Source organism: Chiloscyllium plagiosum, unplaced genomic scaffold (assembly GCF_037043375.1).
Source record: "Chiloscyllium plagiosum isolate Xiang-an unplaced genomic scaffold, Cpla_swu_hap1 HiC_scaffold_4, whole genome shotgun sequence".
Lineage (NCBI taxonomy): Eukaryota > Metazoa > Chordata > Chondrichthyes > Orectolobiformes > Hemiscylliidae > Chiloscyllium > Chiloscyllium plagiosum.
Genome location: NW_028270142.1, coordinates 75,722,414 through 75,742,067, shown reverse-complemented (window position 1 = coordinate 75,742,067; position 19,654 = coordinate 75,722,414). Strand labels below are relative to the sequence as shown.

Sequence of the window (19,654 nt, the reverse complement as noted above, 5' to 3'; positions counted from 1 at the left end):
CATCATGAAAACTTTGACTTATTTGTTTTATTTTTGAAAGATTTTGATAAAAATCACAGTTTGTGGATTCGGTAATTGGAATGAGAGCCAGGTGAATCTTATTTACTATGAAATCCTTGATTGGGGTTGTTAACCTGGGCCAATAAGGGAGGCCTGGCTGACAGGGGATTCACAGTGGTCCTTCATCCAGGGACAGGATCTGAGCTGGCTGATCAGAGCCCATGAACTGTGCACATGTGAATAAAGGGTGACGTGGTAACGGGATACCTGCCTCCGTGGAGTTATTACAGAGGACATAGAGAATGGGGTGGGAGGGCAGATTTTGCCTGTTAACTATATCTATTGGAACGATTACCATATTTAAAGGAAGTTTGATTTTTCTATCAATTAAAAAAAGAAATTATTTCCTCAAAGACGAATAAACTTCTCACAACTTGGTTTCTGTACTGTTGGAACTCTCATCTGTGGAGTGTTAGTAAGAATTGATAGTTGTGTTAGTTTGTGGTCTACCTTCTTGTGTCATTGAGAAATTTGTCAGATTTATAAATTCAGATTGTCAGATAAATAAGGCAGATGTAGGCCTTTATGGAATAGAATGTACATAGCTTGTCAAAGGAGGATATCTTTGTTAATCGATTCTTTAAAAACAACCTTTAAATACTATGGTTGGAGCCATATTGGTAGTTTTGCAATGAGGTTGAAGATAAATCAAGCTTGTGCTGAACCAATCTTTAGCATTTGTGGTTTTAATCTGCAATGTATATATTCAATGTTTTGTGTTACCTCATCACAGAATTCATGAGGTTTTTTTTTGCAGAGAAGTATGAAATTGTAAATTCCTGTAGGAACAAAAAGGAGAAGCAATGTAATATGAAAGGCGCAAGAAATAGAGAGACCTAATGTTATATCCACACAAATTGTAGAAAATGGCAGAACAGATTGTCAAAGTGGTGAGAAAATGTATAGGTCCCTGGGTTTTGTAAACAGTGACACAGATGACAAAAGCAATTAGATTATGATGAAGTTAATGAAATTCTGGTTTGGTCTTAACTGATATACTGTACCCAATTCTGAGTATCACACTTTAAGAAAAATGTGAAGATTTCACGATGCAGAAAATAATCATGTGAATGATTTCAGGATGATGGGATTGTGTTGGTTGAATAAATTACAGGAAACAGCGCTGCTCTCCTTAGAGGTTTGAGAAGATTTGATAGAAATGCTCAGGATTGAGATGTACAGCATGGAAACAGACCATTCGTTCCAACCTGTCCATGCTGGCCAGATATCCCAACCCAATCTCGTCCCACCTGTCAGCACCAGGCCCATATCCCTCCAAACCCTTCCTATTCATATACCCATCCAAATGCCTCTTAAATGTTGCAATTGTACCAGACTCCACCATATCCTCTGGCAGCTCATTCCATACATGTACCACCCTCTGCGTGAAAAAGTTGCCCCTTAGGTCTCTTTTATATCTTTCCCCTCTCACACTAAACCTATGCCCTCTGGTTCTGGACTCCCCGACCCCAGGGAAAAGACTTTGTCTATTTACCTATCCATGCCCCTCATAATTTTGTAAACCTCTATAAGGTCACCCCTCAGCCCCCAGCGCTCCAGGGAAAACAGCCCCAGCCTGTTCAGCCTCACCCTATAGCTCAAATCCTCCAACCCTGGCAACATCCTTGTAAATTTTTTCTGAACCCTTTCAAGTTTCACAACATCTTTCCGATAGGAAGGAGACCAGAATTGCACGCAATATTCCAACAGTGGCCTAACCATGTCCTGTACAGCCACAATATGACCTCCCAACTCCTGTACTCAATACTCTGACCAATAAAGGAAAGCAAACCAAACGCCGCCTTCACTATCCTATCTACCTGCGACTCCACTTTCAAGGAGCTATGAACCTTCACTCCAAGGACTCTTTTTATCAGCAACACTCCCTGGGACAATAGACAATAGGTGCAGGAGAAGGCCATTCTGCCCTTTGAGCCTGCACCACCATTCATGGCTGATCATCCTTAATCAGTATTCTGTTCCTGCCTTATCTCCATAACCCTTGATTCCACTATCCTTGAGAGCTCTATCCAACTCTTTCTTAAATGAATCCAGAGACTGGGCATCCACTGCCCTCTGGGGCAGAGCATTCCACACAGCCACCACTCTCTAGGTGAAGAAGTTTCTCCTCATCTCTGTCCTAAATGGTCTACCCCGTATTTTTAAGCTGTGTCCTCTGGTTCAGCACTCACCCATCAGCGGAAACATGTTTCCTGCCTCCAGAGTGTCCAATCCTTTAATAAACTTATATGTCTCAGTCAGATCCCCTCTCAGTCTTCTAAACTCAAGGGCATACAAGCCCAGTCGCTCCAGTCTTTCAGCGTAAGGTAGTCCCGCCATTCCAGGAATTGACCTCATGAACCTACACTGCACACTCTCAATAGCCAGAATGTCTTTCCACAAATTTGGAGACCAGAACTGCACACAATACTCCAGGTGTGGTCTCACCAGGACCCTGTACAGCTGCAGAAGAACCTCTTTGCTTCTATACTCAATCCCTTTTGTTAAGAAGGCCAGCAGGCTATTAGCCTTCTTCACTACCTGCTGTACCTGCATGTTTACCTTCATTGACTGGTGTACAAGAACACCTAGATCTCGTTGTACTTCCCCTTTACCTACATTGATTCCATTTAGGTAGTAATCTGCCTTCCTGTTCTCGTCACCAAAGTGGATAACCATACATTTATCCACATTAAACTACATCTGCCATGCATCTGACCACTCACCTAACCTTCCAGGTCACCTTGTAATCTCCTAACATCCTCCTCATATTTCACCCTGCCACCCAGCTTAGTATCATCAGCAAATTTGCTAATGTTAGTACTAATACCATCTTCTATATCATTAATATATATTGTAAAAAGCTGCGGTCCCAGCACTGATGCCTGCGGTACCCCACTGGTCACTGCCTGCCATTCCGAAATGGAGCCATTTATCACTACCCTTTGTTTCCTGTCAGCCAACCAAATTTCAGTCCATGTTAGTACTTTGCCCCCAATACCATGCGCCCTAATTTTGCTCGCTAACCTCCTATGTGGGACTTTATCAAAAGCTTTCTGAAAGTCCGGGTACACTACATCTGCTGGATCTCCCTCATCCATCTTCAGAGTTACATCCTCAAAAAATTCCAAAGATTAGTCAAGCATGATTTCCCCTTCATAAATCCATGCTGACTCTGACCTATCCTGTTATTACTATCCAGATGTGTTGTAATTTCTTCCTTTATAATAGACTCCAGCATCTTTCCCACCACTGAGGTCAGACTAACTGGTCTATAATTTCCTGCTTTCTCTCTCCCACCTTTCTTAAAAAGTGGTACAACATTAGCCACCCTCCAATCCGTAGGAACTGATCCCGAATCTATCGAACTCTAGAAAATAATCACCAACGCATCCACGATTTCTAGAGCCACCTTCTTCAGTACCCTGGGATGTAGACCATCAGGCCCCAGGGACTTATCAACCTTCAGACCTAACAGTCTCTCCAACACCAATTCCTGGCAAATATAAATTCCCTTCAGTTCAGGTCTTTCAGCCACTGTTACCTCAGGGAGATTGCTTGTGTCTTTCCCAGTGAACACAGATCTGAAGTACCAATTCAATTCTTCTGCCATTTCTTTGTTCCCCTGTTTCTGTCTTCAAGGGCCCAATTTTAGTCTTGACCATTTTTTTGCCTTTCACATACCTAAAAAAGCTTTTCCTTTCTATTTTTGGCCAGTTTACCTTCGTACCTCATTTTTTCTGAGTATTTCCTTCTTAGTAATCCTCTGTTGTTCTTTAAAAGTACCCAGTCCTCTGTTTTCTCACTTATCTTTGCTATGTTATACTTTTTCTCTTTTAACTTTATATGTTTCTTAACTTCCCTCATCAGCCACGGCCACCCATGCCTCCTCCTAGGATCTTTCTTCCTTTTTGGAATGAACTGATCCTGCATCTTCTGCATTATACACAGAAATGTCTGCCATTGTTCCTCCACTGTCATCCCTGCTAAGGTATTGCACCATTGAACTTTGGCCAGCTCCTCCCACATAGCTCCATCCTTCCCTTTATTCAACAGAAATATTGTCACTTTTGATTGTACCCTCTCCCTCTCAAATTGCAGACTGAAGCTTATTGTATTATGGTCACTACTTCCCAATGGATCATTCACTTCGAGGTCCTTGATCAATTCTGATTCGGTGCACAATACCAGATCCAGAATTGCCTTCTCCCTGGTAGGCTCCAGCACCAGCTGCTCTAAGAATCCATCTCGGAGGCACTCCACAAAGTCTCTTTCTTGAGGTCCAATACCATCCTGATTCTCCCAGTCTACCTGCATGTTGAAATCCCCCATAACAACTGTGGTAGCATCTTTGCAAGAGGCCAATTTCAGCTCCTGATTCAACTTACATCCGACATCCAGACTACTGTTTGGGGGCCTGTAGATAACTCCCAAGAGGGTCTTTTTACTCTTAGGATTTCTCAGCTCTATCCATACTGACTCTACATCCCCTGATTCTAGGTCCCCCCCCGCGCAAGGGACTGAATATCATCCCTTACCAACATGGCCACCCCATCCCCCTCTGCCTGTCAGTCTGTCCTTACGATAGCACGTGTAGCCTTGAATATTCATTTCCCAGGCCCAGTCCACTTGAAGCCACGTCTCAGTTATCCCCACAATATCGTATCTGCCAATTTCCAAAAGAGCCTCAAGTTCATCCATCTTATTTCTAATGCTTCGTGCATTCATGTATAGTATTTTTAATTTGTTACTGCCCTCACCCTTCCCATCAACTCCTATTTCACTCAACCTTACAGCATGATCCCTTTTTGTGTTTTCTCCTTAACTCTATTTGCCAAAGCTATCCCATGTCCCCTTTTTGCCCTCCTGATTTCTCTCTTAAGTATACTCCTACTTCCTTTATACTCTTCTAAGGATTCACTCGATCTATACCTGACATATAGATGTCAGGGAGAGAGAGACCGAGGGAGGGAGAGAGAGAGACCGAGGGAGGGAGAGAGAGAGACCGAGGGAGGGAGAGAGAGACCGAGGGAGGGAGAGAGAGACCGAGGGAGGGAGAGAGACCGAGGGAGGGGGCGAGAGAGAGAGACCGAGGGAGAGAGAGAGAGACCGAGGGAGGGAAAGAGAGACCGAGGGAGGGAGAGAGAGACTGAGGGAGGGAGAGAGACCGAGGGAGGTAGAGAGAGAGACCGAGGGAGAGAGAGAGACCGAGGGAGGGGGCGAGAGAGAGAGACCGAGGGAGAGAGAGAGAGACCGAGGGAGGGAGAGAGAGAGACCGAGGGAGGGAGAGAGAGACCGAGGGAGGGAGAGAGAGAGACCGAGGGAGGGAGAGACCTGTTGGACTATAACCTGGTGTTGTGTGATCTTTAACTTTGTCCATGCCAGTCTAATACCACCTCTCCCACATCATGGCTAACCTTCAAATAATGTGCAGTGACTGGGGTAATGGCTGCAAGTTGCTCTTCACTCCTGAGTTGTTCCTTCCTTCTTTTTGGTCTTGGTTTTGTTTACATGGTCAATGTGTCCATCTCGTGTTAATACCCAAAACTCAAGAATCTGAAGTGTTCCTCTTGTGCCACTTTTCTAACCACACATTCATCTGTACTATATTCCTATTTTTATATTTATCAATGTGTGAATTTAGGATTAATCATGAGATTGCTTACTTTGAGGTGTTGTTTTAAAGTCTCTTTCTTCCTTAAAATGCCTAAAGATGCTTATTAACATTTCTACCTGTGTCGTTAATTCCCCGCCTCCACTCAGATTATCCTGCTGCCATTCAGTGATATTCCTTACTCTGGCACCAAGGACGTAGCATATTATTTGGGAATCAGAATTGTGGTCATGGAAGTGCTTACCTATCCTCTAACTATCAAATCTGATGTAACTCTGAATTTTCAACCTTTCATTTCCTCTGTGTACTGTTAAATTTCTTGAAGTAGAATTCTCATCATATTTCTCCATGGAATAGACATCCCTGCTGAGTATCCAAAACTGGACACTACTCATGAATGGCACTGTTTTGGGAATTTCCTGCAATACATGTGCCTTTCTCCTACTCTGCTGGTGATCTCACTTATTCACCAACCACCACTACAGTCCATATCTGTTGCTGCAGGATTATGGTGCCCTGTAACAAATGAGACTTGAGCTTGAGTGAAGGGAAACATGGCACTTCCTGCACACAAGTTTATCTATAATGCATGAAGTGTATGGAAGTCTCCACATGGAACACATATCACATGTAATTGGCCCCAGTTGGCTTGTCATGGTAGTTAAATCGCTGACTTGTAAATTTGAGACTCTGACCATGAAATCAATTATCACTGAACTCTGAATATTGAACACCACACAGTGCAGATGTGGGTGCAGGAAAGCCTTGGCCTAGTGGTACAATTGCCAGACTGTTAATCCATAGACCCAGGTAATATTATGGTGACCCAGATTCAAATACCGCCACAGCAGACTGTGGAATTTGAATTAAATAGAAATCTAGAATTAAGAGTTTAATGGTGAACATGAATCCATTGTTGGGAAAAACTGATCTGATTCACTAAAGTCATTTAGGGAAGGAAACTACCTTACCTGGTCAGGATGACATTTGATTCCAGATTCACAGCAATGTGTTTGACTGTTAATTGCCCCCTGAATAGGCAATAAATGCTGGCCTAGTCAGTGACACCCTCATCCTGTAAATGACTTTTAAAAATTAATTCTACCCTGCTTTTAATTGCTGTTTGCTGGCAAAGTGTACTGAAGGACCATAAGAAGGAGGACATGTTGTGGGCAACATAATTTGTGATTGGAGGCTACCAGGCAGCTAGCCTATGCATCCAGCATTGCACAGTCCATTTTCTTTAAGTACTGTCTGTACTGCCATATTAAAGTCCTCAACTAAGTCCTTTTATCAAAATGAGGAAGAATAGAATAGCCGTACTCATCTGAAACCTCAGCTTCAGATAGTTGGCAAGTCTAGCATCCCTGCCCTCTGACCTGACTGCAGCCCACTTGAGCCAGTTAAATGTTCATGATCCTTCAATTAGCTGCTCTGAAGATCAGAAGGATATAGAGACTAGCAATAACTTTTGCGGCTTGGAATTAAGAAGGTTCAATTCCATGATGTGAACTGCAGCTCTCCTTATAATAATTGTGTCTCTCCCATAATATTCTCTTTGCCTTGTCTAAGTTAACAGCACTGTCTCAAACTCCTCAATTACTGTCTTCGAACCAAAAACAACTTTACAAAATCACATTACATTATGGCAAATACCATAGATTATACTCTTGTACGTAACATCTAAGAGGTAAAATATGAGAATAAGACTTCAAGTGGGTTTTAGCAAGGATTAGAGTCCATTCTCATCCCAGCTGGATGACTTTTCTTATTTTGTTTACATATTTAATAACGTTTGCACAAAGTTTGAAAACTACTTAAAACAGGTCATGTATTTCCCAGAAGGATAATTCAATAAACTTGTAATAACTGACTTGTCTTGCATCCTTCAAAATCGAACTCCAATATGACCAGGATATTCCTATCAAGTATTACTCAGTTTTTTTCAAATGTTTTTTTTTTAATTTGCTTGTGGGATGTGGGCATTGCAGGCTGGTCCAACATTTATTACTCTTCCCTAGTTGTCTTTGAAAATATGGTGGCAAGCTGTCATCTTGAACTACTGCTGTCCATGTGCTGTAGGTAGACCTACAATGCTGTTGGGGAGGAAATTCCAGGATATTTTCAAGTCTGGACGTTAAGTGGCTTGGAAGATAACTTACAGGTGATGATGGTTTTTCCATGTACCTGCTACTCTTATCCTTCTAGACGGAAGTGATCCTGGGTTTGGAAGGTGTTGTCTAAGGAGCCTTGGTGAATTTCTGCAGTGCACCTTCTAAATGCTACACCTTGCTGCCACTGTGCCAGTGATGAAGTGACAAGAACGTTTATAGATATGGTACCAATGAAATGGGTTGCTTTGTCCTGGATGGTCTCAACCTTCTTGGTTGTTGTTGGAGATACACTCATCCAGCCAACTGGGGGTAGTATTCCATCATACTCCTGACTTGTGTCTTGTGGACAGGCATTGGGGATCCAGGAGGTGAGTTACTTGCTGCAGTATTCCTAGCTTCCAACCTACTCTTGTAGCTGTTATATTTATATGGTGAGTCCAGTTGAATTTCTGATCGTCCTCAGGAGTGTTGATATTGGGGGATAATGATAGTGCAGCTCCTGCAACCTGCATAATGTAGCTTATTATTTACATAGATTTGCTTGACAAATCTGAGACCTAACACTTGGGTGACTTCCTTGTTTTAATATTTGTAAACCACTGCATATTCACAAAGGTTTACTACTTTTATGTAGTTTCTTATAATGCATTGAAAGTACTTACAGTATAAATTTGATGAAGTTTCACCATTAAAACTTTGTTTCCATAGTTTTAGAGATCTGAATATGTGTACAGTTCTCAAGGTGAGGATGCATTATTGAAATAATAATGCAGTATTCATGCTGCAATACTCACCTCAAAAGTACATGCAGTTTGAATTCTGAGCTGGTGCCTGCATTGACTGTATGATGGTTTGTGTTCAAATGTATGATGTTGCTTTCTTTCGTCCTCAAACTTGGACATGATTGTTATTGGGCAATTAGAAATTCTTGGGGATCTGACAGCAGGGACTTGGAAGGGGCAGCTGAAGTGAGGGAGAGGGGATGGTTTAGGAGGCAAGATGCCCTTTTTTATATTTTCTCGTGGTATGTGGGCAACACTGGCTGGCCAGTATTTATTATCCATCCCTAGTTGCCCTTGAGAAGATGGTGATGAGCTGCCTTATTGAACCGCTGCAGGTAGATTCACAATGCTATTACGGAGAGAATTTCAAGATTTTGACCAATAGTGGGAGGGGTGATATATTTGCAAGTCAGAATGATGACTGGCTTGGAGAGGAACTTGTACGCAATATTGTTCCCATGTACCTGCTTCCTTCTAGATGGAAGTGGTCGTGGGTTTGGAAGGTGATGTCTAAGGATCATTAGAGCAAGAGGCAAATAGAGAGATATTATATGAAGATGCATTCACTGACCTTTACTATCCACATGAGTTTACTAGACGTCCTGTGGCGTTCAGCGAGGTCCAGACTTGAGAAGTTGACCTTCTTCCGCAGCTGCTCCAAGTCCCTCCTGAGGGAATCCAGGCTCATCATGGAAGTGTGGCTTCCATAAGGTTTCCAGTATTGAATCTAAGACTCCGAGTCCCTTCACTGCAGTGGTTGCATTGTCCATGCTGTAGTTTCAGGAATAATACTCAGCAGTCCATATGCCGTAGGTAAACTTTGTATGCTGTTGGGCATGCAGTATTTTCCTGTTATGCAGTGTTACTCCTCTTTAGGGTGGGAAGGCTTCCAATAAAGAAGGCTGGCTGCATAAAGTACCAACAGTGCAATACCACTCGGTCCCCTGATGAGCACAGAGATAATGTCAATGGCCACATTGCGACCATGAAATGTGCATTGCTCAACATATAAGGTCTTCAGTCAAATAATTAAAGATGAAGAAAGGATATTATCCAAGCACTCCAGTGCAGTAGTGTCAAATTAGCTTTTTTTACTTGCTAATCTGAGGCAGTCAGATTACAATATTCATCATTTGTTACAAAATGGACACAATAATAAAACAAATGTCTAATCTTTTGAAAAGAACTTTGAATTTCATCTTCACTGAAATAGGCATAGACATGTCCCAAATCACAATCTCTATACCCACTTTAACTGGTATCCAATCTTTAACTGACTTCCAAGCTTTTGACTCACAAGTAATTGACAGGTTATTCTAATTTTAATCAGCTTTTGAACTTGTACAACAATCACAACTTATAATGTTGATTATACTTAACTAATGTACAAAGGTTCTATACTCAAATCAGCAATGAAAGTATGTGTAAAGAGCTAAAATACATTGAAAGCAGGGAGTTACTTATTCCTGATTCAGCAGAAGGCAGGTGGAATTTAAGTTTGAAACAATCAACCTTGCAAGGAAATTATATATCCAAGAGTAAAAGGCAAAGGGAATTAAAGTTTAGTATAGTTTGAAAACTAAAGGCCAACTGCATGAAATCCTTTAACTCATAGCAAACAGGGGTCAAAGAAGAGTGAGAAATATTATTGGATACTTGGGTTGAAATCAAAGACAAACTGAAAATAGAAGCTCTGAATCTGAACAAGATTTATTGTACTAAAGGAGGCCATTGAACTAATTATATATTTGTCATCTCAAAAAAGCTATCCAATCTAAACACAGTTTATTATTGATTTACAGTTCTGGCACATCCAACAGCATACCAAAATTATTTTGACAGTTTCTGCATCCATCACCTTTTTAGGCAAGGATTTTCAGACCCCTAAGTGCCATTTATGTGAAAAACGTGCATCTTTATTTCCCTCTACTTTTTCTACTCTTTACTTTAAATCTATGTTCATTGGTTAATGACCTTTTTGCTAACCGAAATAGATTTTTCCTATCCTCGCCAGCTACGACCCTCATTTACACACTTTTATTAAATTCCCCCCTCAGCTTCCAGAGGATAAAACCCTCTCAGGAAGAACTACTCCAGTCTATTCAGACTTTCCTCATTAAATTCTTCTATCCTGGTAATATCTATGTAAGTCTCTTCCATACCCTCAATGGCATAACCCTGTCCCCCTTATAATGACAGATAGCACTTACTTCCTTACCAATAATTAGGAGAAAATTTTGAATCATAACTGTACAAGAGGTAATCCAGTGAATAGAGAATGACATAATTTTAGTTGGCTTGGATTGTCTGTTTTTACATTCCTTGATTTTTCTCAAGGAAGAGATACGTGTAGATATTGGAAACCATCCAGCATTCTGTTAGCAGATTTCAATGCCTTTGATAACATTCCTTAGAAAAGGAATCTGAAATATGTGGAGGTTCAAAGTAAAACTTGGTTAAGGATAAGGAATAAACTGAATGAATGAAGTTAATGTTGTTGTGTTTGGAGTATTTATTGTTCCTGATCTATAATTAATAATTTGGACATTGAATTACAATGCAAACTCTGATACACAAATAAAATTTAACCTGGAGGTGGGGTTGTCAAAATAAACAGAATAACCAGGGACCTACAAAACAAATTGAATAGAATCTGCAACTGAGCATGTATAATGCATCCTTGCCGAGAGGTGCGAGGGAGGAGCGAAGGACTTCTGGGAAGTTTTTAAGTGGGTGAGATCTAAACCCAAGACCCTACACCATAGGGTCCCTCCCTCCCACCCACCTCCTCTAACCTTACTAAGAGTCTGTTAACTAGGTAAATTTTCAGGTTTCTTTTTTTTTTCTCTTTCTTTGTTTAGTCCTGATCAGACTTTCAGAGTAGCGGGATATGAATGTTAGGGCAGTTGCATGTTCCTCCTGCAGAGTGTGGCAGATGAGAGATACTCCACATGTCTCTGTCGGTTACATCTCCAGAAAATGCACCCAAGTCCAGCTCCTCGAAAACCGAGTTAGGGAACTGGAGCTGGAGCTGGATGAACTATGGATCATCTGGAAGGCTGGGGGGAAAATTGAGAGGATGCACAGGGAGGTGGTCACTCCCCAGACACAGGATAAGAACAGCTGGGTTACAATCAGGGGGAGGAGAGGGAACCGACGGTCAGAGCAGGGATCCCCTGTGGCCATTCCCCTCAGCAATAAGTATACCATTTTGGATACTGCTGGCGGGGACAGCCTACCAGGGGAAAGCCATAGTTGTCAGGTCTCTGGCACTGAGACTCAGAAGGGAATGGGGAGAAATAGAAAAGCACTAGTGGTAGAGGACTCAATAGTTAGATGGATTAACAGGAGATTTTGTAATCAGGAACGGGACTCCGGGCAGATATGTTGCCTCCCTGGTGCCAGGGTCCAGGATGTCGCCGATCGGGTTTACAAGATTCTGAAGGGGGGGGGTGAGCAGCCAGAAATCGTGGTACATATTGGCACCAAAATTTTAGCCAGGAAAGGGATTGAGGATCTGAAAAGTGACTACAGAGAGTTAGATTGGAAGCTGAAGAGCAGGACAAATAGAGTAGTGATCTCAGGTTTGCTACCGGTGCCACAAGATAGTGAGATGAGGAACAGTCAGCAAATGCAGCTTAACACATGGCTGCGAGGCTGGTGCAGGAGGGAGGGCTTCAGTTACCTAGGGATACCTTCTGGGGAAGGTGGGACCTGTACATGAAGGACAGGTTGCACCTGAACTGGAGGGGTACAAAAGTCCTGGGTGGGAGATTTGCTCGTGCAATTCGGGAGGGTTTAAATTAGTTTGGCAGGGGGGGTGGGAATTAAAGCCACATGTCTGAGAGGGGGTCAGTTGCAGACAGGACAGTGACAGGATATATTGAATCTATCAGGAAGATTTCTCACATGATGAAACAAAGAGATCGGTTAAAGTGTGTCTGCTTTAATGCAAGGAGTGTCCGGAATAAGAGTAACGAACTTTGTGCATGGATCAGTACTTGGGGCTATGATGTTGTGATCATAACGGAGACGTGGGTTTCACAGGGGCAGGAATGCTTGCTTGATGTTCCAGTGTTTAGAACGTTTAAAAAGAACAGGGAGGGTGGAAAAAGAGGAGGGGGTGTAGCATTGCTCATCAGAGAGTGCATCACAGGTACAGAAATGAAGGTTGTTGAGGAAGGTTTGTCTACTGAGTCAGTATGGGTGAAACGTAGAAACAGCAAGGGAACAGCCACCGCATTGGGGGGTTTCTACAGACCACCTAATAGCAGTAGAGAGATTGAAGATCTCATAGGCAGGCAGATTCTGGAAAAATGCAAAAGTAGCAGGGTTGTTGTTATGGTTGATTTCAACTTTCCCAATATCGACTGGAACCTCCTAAGTGCAGATGGTTTGGATGGAGCCGTTTTTGTCAGGTGTGTTCAGGAGGGTTTCCTTACTCAGTATGTGGACAGACCAACGAGGGGGGAGGCCATTTTGGATTTGGTGTTCAGCAACAAGCCAGGACAGGTGTCAGATCTCGTGGTGGGAGAGCACTTTGGTGAAAGTGATCACAACTGCTTCACTTTTAGCATAGCCTTGGAGAGTGAAAGGAGCAGTTACCGAGGGAAGATATTTAATTGAGGAAAAGGAAATTATGACGCTATCAGACATGAGTTGGGAAGTACAGACTGGGAGCAATTGTTCCACAGAAAGGGCACAGCAGACAGGTGGAGACTATTTAAGGAGCAGTTGTTGCGAGTGATGCATAAATTTGTTCCTCTGAGACAGGTAAGAAGGGTGATTAAGGAACCTTGGATGATGAGGACAGAGGAACTTCTCATCAAAGGGAAGAAGGCAGCTTACATAAGGTGGAGGAAGCAAGGATCTAGCACAGCTTTAGAGGATTACAGGCTTGCTTAGAAAGGAGCTCAGAAATGGACTGAGAAGAGCCGGGAGGGAGGTGGGGGTTGGCACAACGGATTAGGGAGAAGCCAAAGGCATTTTACTCATATGTGAAGGATAAGAGAATGCCCAGGGAGAAGGTAGGGCTGATCAGGGATAGCGGAGGGTCTTGTGCATGGAGTCTGAGCAGATAGGGGAAGCCCTAAATGAATTTTTTGCTTCGGTTTTCACCAAGGAAAGGGAACTTGTTGTAAATGAAAACTTAGAGGAGCTGGGATACAGTCTTGACCAGATCAAGATTGATGAAGTTGATGTGCCCAGGGCCAGACCAGATTTATCCTAGGCTGCTCCAGGAAGCGAGAAAGGAGGTTGCTAAGCCGCTGGCGAGGATATTTGCGTCCTCACTCTCCACGGGAGTCGTACCGGAGGATTGGAAGGAGGCGAATGTTGTTCCACTTTTCAAGAAGGGTAATAGGGAAATCCCTGGCAATTACAAACCAGACAGTCTTACGTCTGTGGTCAGCAAAGTTGTGTAAAGTATTCTGAGGGATAGGATTTATGACTATTTGGCAAAGCATAGTGTGATTAAAGGCAGTCAGCATGGCTTTGTGAGGGGCAGGTCATGCCTCACAAATCTTATTGAGTTCTTTGAGGAGGTGTCAAGACAGGTCGACGACGGTCGAGCAGTGGATGTGTATATGGACTTCAGCAAGGCATTTGATTTCTCCATAGTAGGCTCATTCATAAAGTCAGGAAGTATGGGATACAGGAAGATTTGGCTATCTGGATTCAGAACTGGCTGGCTGACAGAAGGCAGAGAGTGGTTGTGGATGGGAAATAACCTGCCTGGAGGTCAGTGTTGAGTGGGGTCCCGCAGGGCTCTGTTCTTGGGCCTCTGCTCTTTGTAGTTTTTATAAATTACTTGGATGAGGAGGTTGAGGGATAGGTTAGTAAATTTGCAGATGACACAAAGGTTGGAGGTGTCGTCGATAGTATAGAGGGCTACTGCAGGCTGCAGTGCAACATAGACAGGATGCAGAGCTGGGCTGAGAAATGGCAGATGGAGTTCAACTTGGATAACTGGGGCGGCACGGTGGCTCAGGGGCGGCACGGTGGCTCAGTGGTTAGCACTGCTGCCTCACAGCACCAGAGTCCCAGGTTCAATTCCAGCCTCAGGTGACTGTCTGTATGGGGTTTGCACATTCTCCCCGTATTCTGCGTGGGTTTCCTCCAGGTGCTCCGGTTTCCTCCCATAGTCCAAAGATGTACAGGTCAGGTAAATTGGCTATGCTAAATTGCCCATAGTGTAAGGTGCATTAGTCAAAAGGAAATGGGTTTTGGTGGATTACTCTTCAGAGGGTTGGTGTGGACTTAGTTGGGCCGAAGGGCCTGTTTCCACACTGTAGGGAATCTAATCTAAAAGAAAATGCAAAGTGATGCATTTTGGAAGGTCGAACTCGAATGCTGAATATAGGATTAAAGACCGGATTCTTGGCAGTGTGGAGGAACAGAGGGATCTGGGTGTGCAAGTACATAGATCCCTCAAATTTGCCACCCAAGTGAATAGGGTTGTTAAGAAAGTATATGGTGTTTTGGCTTTCATTAACAGGGGTATCGAGTTTAAGAGCCGCGAGGTTTTGCGGCAGCTCTACAAGTCCCTGGTGAGACCACACTTGGAACATTGTGTCCAGTTCTGGTCGCCCTAATATAGGAAAGATATAGAGGCTTTGGAGAGGGTGCAAAGAAGGTTCACCAGAATGCTGCCTGGACTGGAGGGCTTGCTGTATGAAGAAAGGTTGAATAAGCTTGGACTTTTCTTTCTGGAGAGAAGGAGGAAGAGAGGAGACCTGATCGAGGTGTACAAAATAATGAGAGGAATAGATAGAGTCAATAGCCAGAGACTTTTCCCCAGGGCAGGATTGACTGGTATGAGAAGTCATAGTTTGAAGATATTAGGAGGAAGGTATGAAGGAGACGTCAGAGGTTCTTTACACAGAGAGTTGTGAATGCATGGAATGCGTTGCCAGTTGAGGTGGTGGAAGCGAAGTCATTGGGGACATTTAAGCGATTGCTGGACATGCACATGGATAGCAGTAAGTTGAGGGGTGCGTAGGTTAAGTTATTATATTTTACATTAGGATTAAGTCTCGGCACAACATCATGGGCCTAAGGGCCTGTTCTGTGCTGTACTTTTCTTTGTTCTATGTTCTAAACTAGTAGAAAACTGGATGTCACAAATATATTTCATGGATGGTAATAATAACTGAGTCAGAAAGAGGCTTGGGCATGAAGGTTGATTTGACACACATTTAGTCACAATCCAGTGATAATAAAACAAAATAAACGTGATGCTAAACAAGTGAAGAGTGTATCCAATAGAGTGCACATCTCCACCATGCTGTTTTAACTCAGTGTCATTATAACTAAATTGCTCTTCATTGATTTTTTTTGCTATCTAGTTGAAACTGTAATGGCAGACAGTTTTTCTCCCTCCAAAGAGGCTTCAGGTCAAATTCTATCCAACTACCAGCTCTTAAAACACTGCTCACATTTTCAGCTGTGACAAATTCCATCACAGCAGTTAAGGCAATCCAGAAGTAATCTGTCTATTTGGTTTTTGGGATATTATTACAAACATTGAAACTAGGAGCAAGGGTAGGCCATTTTGCCTTCACCATGCAATATGATTGAAGCTGATCCCCGCTCTGTGCCATATTCCCATTTCTCACCTTATTATTTGATGACATTAAAATCTAAAAAATGAACCTGTCTCTTTGCTGGATATATTTAGTGACTTGACCAATGTAGCCTTCCCTAGTAGAGAATTCCATAGGTTCAATACCCTTTTCATTATCTCAGTCCTAAATGGCTCTAGACTCAGTAACAAACAGGTAAAACAGTCACTGGTGAAGGTAATTAAATTTCTTGAAATACTTAACAGTCAGGCAGCAATTGTGGATAAAACATAGAAAGACATTCAATTTATAACCTTTTCATCAGAACCAGAAATCATTGGAGATGGAAAAGCTTTAAAGTTTAGAATCAGGGGAAGAGGAAAGGTCTGTGATGGGGCAGAAAGGATTAGAGGTTAAATGCTGTTAGGAATGATGGTGCAAGAGAGATAGTAGTGGAAAAGAAACAAATTATGAAACTGGAAAAGCTGTATATGGCATCAGAACCATTACTAGCACTTAATATCCAGGGCCAAAGGAACACAGATTATCATTCAAAATTATTAAGGTTAATAAAGAGTCCAATATGTTCCACAATGTTGTTATTGCTGCAATAGAGTTAGGGTTATTTATATTGCTGAATTCATTGAGTAAAAGTAAGTAAACATCATGTTAAAAGTGTATAGAATTGGAACCAAACTGGATCTTGTGATTTGATCAGCAACAGCTAAGAAAATCATACCAGTAATAGAAATGGTATAAAAGCAAATTTTTAAAAGATCAAATGAATCAAGATAATAAGCCATTGTTTACACAGGCCAGAAGATGAAGATATAAGATACAACTCATTGTAACTTGGATACTAGGGAAAAAAAGATAAAGGTTAACCCTGTTAAAATAAAAGTTTTATTTGGTTATTTATTATCAAACGGAAAGAAGGGATAAATCTGGAAATTTTAGACCGCTAAGTCTCACCTTGATGGTGGGGATGTTATTAGAATTTTATGGGATAAAATACATCTGCAGTTGGAGAGATGGAGTTTAATCCTGGATAGTCATCATGGATTTGTTAAGATAAGATAATGTTTGACAAATTGAGCAATTTTTCTGAGGAGGTAATCAGAAGTGTTGATGAGGGTAATACATTTCACGTGGTCTCCATGGAGTTCAGCAAGGCTTTTGAAAAAGTTTCTCATGACAGACTAGTCAAGAAAATAAAAGCTCAGGAGATCCAAGGCAAAGAAGCAGTTAGATGCAAAATTAGGTCAAAGGCAAGAAACAGAGGGTGATGGTGGAGGGATATTTCCGTGACTGGAAGCTTTTTCCACTGGAATTCTGCAGGACTCACAGCTTGGACCCTTACTGTTTGTAGTATACATTAATGATTTGGAGTTAAATACAGAAAATATGATCGAGATAAAGTATATTTGTGAATGACACAAAAAGTGGTAAGTTAGTAAAGAGTGAGAAGGATAGCCATATGCTAGGAGGATGTCAATGGATTGGTCAAGTGACCACATGGAATTTAACCTGCAAAATGTGAGGTAATGCACTTGGGGAAGTTTAACAATGCAAGAGATTACAATATATTTGTTAGCAGCCAGAAATGTACTGAAGAACAGAAGGATATTCACATGCACATCCAAAGATCCCTGAAAAGCAGGTAGAGAATGTGTTTAAAGTAGCATTTTAGATATGTACATTGCGTAGATGTGGTATGGAATGCAAGAGCATGGAGGATATGTTGGAATTGAAATAAATCGCTAGGCTACAATTGGAGTGCTACATGCAGCTCTAGTTGCATGTATACTAATCAACATTTTGTTCAAGGAAAGGAAAGCAATACTCTGGTACTCAAATAACATTCTTGCAATGTAAACGGGAGATTGGACTGTAAGATTATCATATGAATGACTGGGTTAAATTGGTTTGATATGGTCTTCCTTAGCATCTCTTGTCTATTCATGTTGCCATCACTATATTTAAAGGAAGGATGATATTTGCAAAAGAAAGGGTGCAGAGAAGATATACCAGTTTGCTGCCTGGCCAGGTGGATCTTGAGTTCCGAGGAAGGACTGAATAGGCTTTCCTTGGAGCAATGAAGGTTGGAAGGGAACCTGATAGAGATTAATAGGCATATACAAGTGGGTAGGAAGGTATTTTTTTCCACTCAGAATAGCCAATAACTAGGGTGCATAGATTTAGCGTGCTAAGAGGGGAGTTAAGCGACTGTTTTCACCCAGAAAGTGTTAGGAGTCTGGAGCTCATTGTCTAAAAGGATGGTTGAGTCAGAAACTCTCAACAACATTTAAGCAGTATTCAGATATTCACTTTCATTCTTCTTCTCTGCTGTAACTGTCCATATCAATGATGTCAGGAAGATTTAGATCAAATGCATACTGATCAACATTCGGGTAAGGAAGCAAATGGAAAACTCTTGGAGTCATTGAAGAGTTGGCTGATGTATTGGGGAGTTAGAATGAAAGATTGTCATTTGGATGGATGAGTTAAATTAATTTGATGTGGTCTCCCTTATCTCTGTTGTCTACTACCCATGAAATCAACATCATGAAGAAACTCTTACATGGCTGATTAGTGCGACTCTATGCAGTAGTTACTAAAGGAGATTTAATTTACATTATTGCGGAATTTATGGAAAATGGTCAGTGCGAACACTGGAATCAAGTCCAGTATTTTTATTTGGGGTTGATAAGCAGCCCATTAATCTCAAGTGTATATCAAACCTGGTTAATCTTCAGTTTCAGAAGAAGGCTTACTATGGAACAATCCAGTGGATTTGGTAAATTTGTTGTTTTTATTTTGAAATACAGGACTGAACTTTTCTACACATTCTACCTTTCATTCATCTTAAACCTTTTTTTGTTATCTTCAATGTGTACATTTTATGCTGAAGTATCAACTTAAACCGATTTGTGGTTTCTTGATTTAACTGATAAATCATAATTCCTTTATCAACATCTTTCATTATTTTATCTGTTCTGTTTTATTTAGGTTATTACAAAAATACTACAAAAGTAGCTGTTAAAACTTTGAAACCAGGCAGCATGTCCGTGGAAGCCTTCCTTGAAGAAGCCAACCTCATGAAGAAACTCTTACACGACCGATTAGTGCGACTCTATGCAGTAGTCACTAAAGGAGATCCAATTTACATTATTGCGGAATTTATGGCCAATGGTCAGTGTGAACACTAGAATTAAGTACAATATTTTTATTTGGGGGAGATGATAAGTAGCCCATTAATCTCAAGTGTAAATCAAACTTGGTAAATCTTCACTTTCAAAAGAAGGCTTACTATGGAACAATCCAGTAGATTTGGTAAATTTGTTTGTATTTTCAAATACAAGATTGAACTTTGCTACACATTCTACCTTTCATTCATCTTCAACGTTTTTTGTTTCAAAGATTTATAAGGAGCAGTGAGTGTGTTTTGAGCGCATACAAATAATAAATAGTAAAACTGAACTTAAATAATCCATCTCAGAAAATGTTCCACCTATAATTCAT

The 19,654-nt window shown here is 41.6% G+C and overlaps 1 protein-coding gene across 2 annotated transcripts in view; it reads left to right on the top strand.

Annotated features, from left to right (window-relative positions):
- lyn (LYN proto-oncogene, Src family tyrosine kinase) overlaps positions 1-19,654 on the top strand; it is a 124,769-nt gene that overhangs the window by 65,113 nt on the left and 40,002 nt on the right. For both annotated transcript variants that reach the window (XM_043688378.2, XM_043688377.2), the window contains exon 10: positions 19,142-19,324. In XM_043688378.2, coding sequence (XP_043544313.1) covers positions 19,142-19,324 — 183 coding nt within the window. The remainder of the gene's footprint in view (positions 1-19,141; positions 19,325-19,654) is intronic.